At 40.6% G+C, this 8,788-nt stretch overlaps 1 protein-coding gene across 1 annotated transcript; it reads left to right on the top strand.

The window, feature by feature from the left end:
* Window positions 1-1,439: 1,439 nt before the first annotated feature.
* Window positions 1,440-4,286, top strand: LOC147855468 (G-type lectin S-receptor-like serine/threonine-protein kinase SD2-5). The gene has a single exon (XM_087330713.1). It carries the CDS (start codon window positions 1,562-1,564, stop codon window positions 4,100-4,102), a length of 2,541 nt encoding a protein of 846 aa, XP_087186839.1. The 5' UTR covers window positions 1,440-1,561; the 3' UTR covers window positions 4,103-4,286.
* Window positions 4,287-8,788: the final 4,502 nt, after the last annotated feature.

The raw sequence follows: 8,788 nt of genomic DNA, 5'->3' as shown, positions 1-8,788 counted from the left end.
CGGCTTAGCGCCTCGGCTCGAGTTTGAGCTTGACTAAACGGTTTGAGCTCGGTTCAGCTTCTACCTCTTGCCAGTTGTGTATTTGTACAAAGATTTAACATTATTTATTCATATTATTCAGCAATTATTATTTTCTCATTGTTGAAGGTTCATGAATGCCATTATTAGATGAGGTGGATTTATTCTATGTATGTTGAAGCTTCATGAGTATTATATTATTAGACAAGGTGGATTTATTCTATGTATGTTGAAGCTTCATGAGTATTATTATTAAAGGAGGTGGATTTATTCTATGTTAATCAGCAATTCGTGGGTTCACTTAACTCTCAAAGAGTTGTTTACTAGATGTATCATGCGCCCAATAAATTTAGACAAAATGCTTCGATGCAAGGACATTCTATAATCAACTTTATTAGTTTATTAGAATACGTCCACTACATTTAGGCTATAAAAGAATCCAATAGGAGTGTGTGCCGAAAAACATTAGGAGGAATGTGAGGACAATCCTTGAGTTAACTTTATGAGTTCATGGGAATGGTGCATTGCAATAAGGTTATAAAAGAACCCCAATAGAAGTTTGTGCCCAATAACTTTGGGAGGAATGCTTCCGCACGAGAACAATCCGTAAGTCAACTCTACAAGTTCATGGGAATAATTGCATTGCAATAAGGGTATAAACAAATCCCACTAGTAGAATGAAATGAAAGTTGAGAGTTAACATTATGGCATCTCAAACTCAAGCAGCTGCACGATCTACATTCTCCTAGATTGAAAAATATGTGATGGTCAGAAATCAGCAATAGCTCGGCTCAAGCCTAAACCGAACCCTTTTTTAACTATTTGGTGGTTCAGTTTAGGCTTGAGCTTCCTTAACCGGTTTGAGCCTGGTTTGGGATGGCTCAAGCTGAACCGCAATGATTTGGGCCAAATAGGGTAAGGCTTAATCGGCTTGATTAAACTGGTTCCTAAACCTGTTCTGCGACCGGTTTAGGCTTAACTGATTTGGCCAAACCGATTAGCCTTAACTGGTTTAGGAACCGGTTCAGTTCAAGTTTGGAAACTCCCATGTACAAACCGATTAAGCCAAAACCGAACCATTGCCGATTCGACCTAGGGGAATCATCAAACAAGTCCACATTGACTATTAAAAGGCATCCTTACAAAAATGCCTTCAAGGTCAACTTTGCCTCGTTAACTACAACATATACACATACATATATGGTGCAAAGGAGAGGCTAGAGAATTGGTTCAACGAAATGATATGATATAACCAAAACAAAAAATGCTCACACATATAGCCACTTCGCCAAAGAATTGGTCCAAAAAGATAATATCATATAAACAAAACAAAAAGGAATCACACAGCTAGCCACTTTGCCGGAGAATTGGTCCAAAGAGATGATATGATATAAATAAAACAAAAAATTCTCACACCCCTAGCCAATTTGCCATTTTTTTCTTTCTTTTCTTATAAAGACACCATACGAGAATACCACATTAAAGATTTTATTACGCTTGAGCTTCTTTCTTAATCATTCACACCAATTAGCCATTGGCTTTGATGAATCTCTTGCTTAATTCAGGTGTGTTGGGACTAGCCCTTTTTCTTCCCCTCCATCTTTTCACCACGATTCTCATACACGCTGACTCGTCCCAACCAAGCTCTGTACCAATAGGAACAACTTTCACCCCTGATCAGAACAACAAAGTCCTCGTCTCCCCCAATGCTAATCTCTTCAATCTCGGGTTCCGTAAATGGACGGATAAGGGCTTGGATTACTGCATGTGTGGAGTTCTATACGAAAAGAAAGATGCCAACGCAGCCATATGGTCGTTCAACATCAAACCGAGCCCGGTACAAGGGTCCGCGTGCAAACTCGTCCTAGCTGAGAATGGTGAGCTCTCATTCTATAGTGATAACGAACATGTCGTGTGGACATCAAACACGGCTGGCTTGGGCGTCCAAAACATGACGCTTCGTGAGGACGGCAACCTTGTCCTCACCAATGCCGCCCAACTCGTCATCTGGCAAAGCTTCACTGCCTTCAACGACATCTTTCTGTTCCCTTCAGGTATGAATTTCACCCGAAATACCACGCTTTACGAGCGCATAAGTGTGCCACAGTCCACCCAATTCAACATCCCTGGCAATTATGCCCTTGTTTTGAGCCCACGGGGTCACCTTCTCATGGTTCTGCTTGAGAACATGTATGCTTACCATAGCTTTAATCCATACAATGCGTCCCAATCAACGATTAATGCAGCATTAGTGGATCATGTAATGGTAGGAAATGCCATTGAATACTATGATGCGTCATCTAATCTTATGGCTATAGTTCCATCGAATACAAACCAGAGCCCCAACACAAGTTTCCCAATAAGATCTGGTTATGTGCAAGGTGGCAATTTCTTGATCAATTACTGGAATGGATCCAAGAATATTGGGTATTACAACTCCACTATTGAGCCTTGCTACATGCCCAAAGCATGTGAAGGCCAGTATAGACTCTGCACTACAAATGGTCCAAACCTCACCTGCAAATGCCCCCCAGGATTCATTTCAAATTCAAGCAACGATTGCAACCCAATTAACTACAAATACAACATGAAACCTATCAATGTTGTCTTCCATCCCCAGTTCTCTCCACACGCGGTGGCTTCTCAGACTGAATGTCTTCAGCTTTGCTCTGCAAATAGCTCATGCAATGCCGCTCTCTTCGATTCGTCCACCTCTTCATGCTCTCTCTTCCCTATCCTCTACACGATCCTAGAGGGTGGCCCAAACAACAGTAGCCAACTCATGTTCCTCAAGATCCCCAAATCCAAGAATCGCTCTACGGCCATAATCGCAGGGGCAGTGGTAGGCACTGTTTTCTTTTTAATCATTGGTCTCCTCATTCTTTTCATCCTTCGGAGACGAAGAAGGCTGCGGTCTGATGAGTTCGCTGTCAAGATTTTCTTACAAAACCTCCCCCGGCTTCCACCCCAGTTCACATACCGGGATTTGCAGCTTGCAACGGGTGATTTCTCAAAGAAGCTCGGATCAGGTGGGTTCGGATCAGTCTACGAGGGAGAACTGGGCTCAACAAAGGTGAAAATAGCAGTGAAAAAACTGGATCAAGGAGGAGGTGGAGGAATTGCACACAGCACACAGCAATTCCAGGCAGAGGTAGCCACTATAGGAAGTGTTTCACATGTGAATCTGGTTAGGCTGAGGGGGTTTTGTGTGGAGGGGGATTACAGGCTACTAGTCTATGAGTTCATGGCAGGAGGGTCATTGGATAGATGGTTGTTTAGGAAAGAAAAAGACGGAGAGAGTAACTTTGTTTTAGATTGGGAAACCCGATATAAGATAGCTCTTCACACAGCCCGGGGCCTCGAGTATCTCCACCATCAGTGCGGACCCGAGCACATTGTTCATTGCGATGTGAAGCCCGAGAACATTCTCTTAGACGAAGACTTCAATGCCAAAGTTGCGGATTTCGGCCTTGCCAAGCTGATCGATGGGAATGAGATGCAGGGATTTATGATGACTACATTGAAAGGGACAAGGGGATATCTGGCTCCAGAATGGCTACAAGAAACGTCCATAACGTCGAAGTCGGACGTGTACAGCTATGGAGTAGTTTTGCTCGAGTTGATAACGGGGAGGAGGTGCTTGGATTCGGTGAAGGGCTACTTGCCAACATGGGTGTTAAGTGTGGTTAAATCATCATCGTCTTCATCACCAATGTCAGCACCATCATCTTCATTAGTGTTATCAAATCCTACGGGATCTATAAGCTTCAATTCTTTCGATTACGATGCTGAAAAAGTGGTGGATAATGTGCTGGACAAGCAGTTGGTGAGGACGAGTGTATCCACCGAGAGCTTCAAGAGACTCTTTACACTGGCATTAGGGTGTGTTCAATCGGAGCCGAACTCACGTCCCTCCATGGCTTCAGTAGTGCAAATCTTAGAAGAAGACCAGGTTGAAAAGTGGAATCCAAATTGGCCGCTAGAGTCGGCGGAAAGCACCCACTCTGCATCTCCTCTTGTACTGCAATCTCTAACTCTCCTCAACCTCGACCATAACATCCAGGGAGGACAGTATGTCCCATAGTCAGGTATACCTCTCTTCAAGACTCCAACATCCTGATCCCAGATAGACAGAGGCTGCTCTGATTAGTTTCTGAGTGTTTTGATTATAGAAAATCCAATAATTTGTTTCTATTATCTGGTCTCTTGATTGTGATTAAAAAACTTTTTAACATTGAAAGACACAATAAACACTCATTTATTCTGAACATTACTTTCTAAAGAGCATATAGTACTTTATCCTCTCATTTTATTTCTGAAATTAATGGCAAAGAGCGAGGCTAGTTTAGAGGTAAATTATTAGCTACTGTGTGGTTTTAATCAAGTTTGTTATCTCGTGAAAATGTATCAATGTCAACCTTATAAGGACCGGAATCCAAGAGAATCCAATATTATGATTTTCTCTCTTCTCACAAGTCATTACTATATCAATTGAATGGAAGTTGCATGCATCTATGATCCAATTCATTGAGTAAATTTGTCCAAAACTAATTTGAAGGGATTGTGATGGGATCTACCAAAACGACAAAATTAGCGAAGATATTCAAGTTCCAGCACATCAAATTTAGGGTTTAGGGTTTAGGATTCTCCAGCTCCATAGTCAGAATGCTCCTAGATTTGATAGGAGTTGATCAAGATGAGGTTGCCAAACTTTGGAAGCAGTTATCATGCTTCTCAAGAACTTTGAATAGTATCATTAGGGCCAAGCGTTCATAGTCAATTTATTGTCAATTGCTACTACTTCATCCCATGTATGCTGTATTTTCCTCAAAATTCCACCAAATTATAGAGTTGAGGTGTACATCTAGAGTTGACCTGGATAAAGGAATCACAAGGCTTACAATAGCCTCCTTGGAGAAGTTGGTTTATTGAATGCCTCAATAAACAGGGGCAAGTAGGTGGGTATAAACTTCGAAAGTAGCTCCCAAAAATGAAGGCAATTAATCTTACACTCAATTTGTATCCTATGAAAGCTTTGGTGTGAACATAGCTAGAATAGTGTGAACCTAGTTAAGTAGCTGTTGGGTGGAACTGTGTACACATCCTTATCCTTCAATAAAAGCTATTTTCCTGTACCCAAGAGAAAAAGTATCGTCAATAGAGCTACGTACATATTTTTATCCTTCCCAATAATTTTTTCTATGAAAAATATTTTGTTTTCTCAGAAATAAGAACCTCCTATTCATTCTTATATAGTATACTATATGATTAGGCTCTGCTAGAAAGTTTAACAAAAAATGCACACAAGTAGATGATTAAGGTATCTACATGTGCTTCATAGCCTTCCTTGAATTGTATATCGGGCTATATACTCCTATTTCTTTATTTGTGAAATATTAAGATAACTCTATCCTTCTGGATGAATTTTTATACGTAAAAACATTTTCTTATCTTGGAAAAAAACAAAACTGAAACCTTGGAGCTAAAAAGAAAATTACAAGCACACTATAGCCACATCATTCACGAAATAATATGACTCTACAAGGTTATTTCGTAATGAGAACATTCCCTTTTCTGAGAAAAAAAAGGAGCAAAAAAGTTTTGATAGAAAATGGAAATCGCAAGGAAAAAACAACTTCATTGGTCTCGTTAGAGTTTTCTCTATCCTTTGACGTATTTTTTTCTTACAGGAAAAGTTTTCTCTATTGAGAAAGGAGTTAGAAAAAATATGAGCAAAATAGCAAGGAAAAACAACTTAATTTAAACCTGCTCCACTAAATAAAGACAACATTCAATTGTTACTTCAATTTGTATAGGCAATGAAATAGAATTATAATATTCATTCTCACAGGATGGTAGAAACGATTCTTAAAAAATCCTCTATTCTGCACAAAAAACAATTATGACCATAGAAACAGGAAAAAGGAATAAAACCTGTTCATCAAGAGCCTGAGAAAGACGAGAAGATGAATCATGAAGAGCTTGCTCAAGTTCACAAACACGATTCTTCAAATTATGTATTAGTTCTTCCTTCTCTTTAATTTTTCCACGCAGCTTTCCTGTCTGTGCCTCCAGCTGAGATAACCTAGAAGAAATCACCATAGCCGTGATCTTCTTTGAAACCTCGAGCTGTTCGTACGGATCTGAGGGAGAAACAGAAAGAACTGCTTGAGGCGGCAAATCTGAGATATCTCTTCCTCGTGGACTTCCTCTTTCTCCTCGTTCTTCATAATCATTCTGTAAATGGTGTTGCTTAATTTAGTTCCTAAACAAAGCCCCTAGTCATAAATGAAGGTTTTAATCATAAATGAAGGTTTTAATCGAAATTCTACTGTAAGTCTTGTGACGAGAAATGACGAGTTTGAACTCTCTTGTGTAAAAATATATTTTGCATCCGTGTGATGCCCATTTTTGTGTGCGAGTATTATAATACACATACAATTATCATACTTTGTAACCAAAGAAGATTAGGAATTAATTATTATATCCTAATTATGGTAAGTTTAAATTGTTTCCGGAATCTTGATTTTCATGTGATTAGGTTACATAATTGACTAAGTCTTTAAAAGTATTTTTCAAACACGTGAGTAAACTTTATGAATTTTTCATGTACATACATTACTCATATTTCTCAAAACTCCAAAATATACCTATCGTCATGCCATCCTCATTATGACCAAAGATCAAAGACCATTGCAATAGTCATCAATAATGCTCTCATCCTCAACATGAGTTCTTGAAAGCTAGGAAAACCCTCTAGGAATGTTCTCGCGTTTACACGTGTGTCTATGCCACTTGAGTGGGGACCATGGGGGTCTTGGACCAGGGAATCATAAAGATGGAGGAGACAAAGGGAGAGTAAGGCGAAGATTCACTATAATTTGTCGAATAAAGGTGTTTGTTAAAGAAACCCCTTTGTCCTAGAAAGGGGTTAGTCAAATGATCAACTAGTCGAAAGGACTAGTCGTAGACTCTAGTTGTAGACTCTAGTCGATGAAACTAGTCAAATGAACTAGGCGAAGTTTCAACTAGTCCATGATTCGACTAGTCGAATGCTCACTCTAGTCGAACGCTCGAACTAGTCGTAGATTCAGACTTAGTCGAACATTCACGATAGTCAAAGAAGCTAGGCAAACAAAAGAGATGCGAACAAAATGTCGAAGAAAGCGTAAGCCGAAGATGTAGAGGCGCACAAAGAGGAGTGTACACTCGCGGGCGCGCACTAGCCCATCTAGGATGCTTTCATAAGGGGAGATTAATCACGTGATCAATGTGGTAAGTACAAGTTTCTGACAAAATGGTCTTTGTTGAGAGATCAAGCTCAACTTAGTTTAGTTATTTAGGCAACCATGTAACTTCGTAGTTACCTAGATAGAATCTAGTTAGGAGTGTTGACTATAACGCCTTAAATAGGACCTTGTACTTAAGTGGGCTACTCTAGATCCTCCACTCCTAAGTACATTTAATATAGGACTTACACCTTAGTACCTATATTCTACTCACAAATGTGCACCTTTGCACATGAGATGTATATATACCTCATTGTGGGTATTTTTGTATCTTGATGATGATGATGCTAATTTAATATAGAGTTAATCATCCCCCATCTTGTGTTGTTCATAATTGTAATTTCCTCTCTGTCTTCCTCTCACACACATACACACAGATATCACTTAATCTTCCGCTTATCAACTAATCACATAATTAGGTACTAATTAACCCTTGGTTAATTATCTAATTCTTAACATGGTATCAAAGCATGTGGTTTAGAAAATCCACTAAGCCCACCTGACTCCGCGATTGTGTGTTCGAGACATCGACGACAAAATCCGGTTATCTGCTATCGTAGTGCCGATACGTAGCACATATACATGACCGAAGGGAACTCAACCCTTCGACAACAAGACGAAAGCCATCAAGGAACCTTCGGAAGAAGGGGGAGTTTCAATGCCGAACAAGGTCGGCAAATGAGGCCTGCAACTTGCAACTATTGTGGAAAAATCGGCCACTGCGAGGAGGAGTGCCGAAAAAGAAGAAGCGAATCAGCTTCGACAAGTCCACCAACTCTGAATACGAGGACTACGGTGGACTATTCGTAATGAGGCATAGAGCAAACACTATGTCGGCCTCCGACTTTGCAAGCACCTCCAATTCGGAAGATGTTTGGTTCGTCGATTCCGGCACTTCACATCACATGACATCCCACAAAGAGAGGTTCAATGACTTGCGTACATCGGATCGACCCAGCTTCATAGAGACGGGAGACGACACCATACATCCCATTCGGCACATCGGCAATGTCCCATTCGGGAAAGAAGTCAAGTAAACTTGCATCAAGAATGCCTTGCATGTGCCCACAATAACAAAGAATTTGGAGCGAGGTGTTCTCCCACTTCCAAAAGCTTAAGGACAAGTCGAAAAAGAAACCAGTCGGCACATTCGATGCCTACGATCCGATGGAGGCAAGGAGTACTTCTTCAATGAATTCACCTCCCATTCCCATTCGGCACATCGGCAATGTCCCATTCGGGAAAGAAGTCAAGCAAACTTGCATCAAGAATGCCTTGCATGTGCCCACAATAACAAAGAATTTGGAGCGAGGTGTTCTCCCACTTCCAAAAGCTTAAGGACAAGTCGAAAAAGAAACCAGTCGGCACATTCGATGCCTACGATCCGATGGAGGCAAGGAGTACTTCTTCAATGAATTCACCTCCTACCTCCAAAGTGAAGGCATTCGGAGAGAATTCTCGTGGCGACACACAACCCAACA

This window comes from Azolla caroliniana, unplaced genomic scaffold (genome assembly GCF_043228905.1).
Source record: "Azolla caroliniana isolate FFs.n. ecotype wild unplaced genomic scaffold, voAzoCaro1.0.p SCAF_14, whole genome shotgun sequence".
NCBI classification, from domain to species: domain Eukaryota; kingdom Viridiplantae; phylum Streptophyta; class Polypodiopsida; order Salviniales; family Salviniaceae; genus Azolla; species Azolla caroliniana.
Note: the sequence above shows the minus strand (reverse complement) of the source record. Positions and strands in the feature narration are given on the sequence as shown.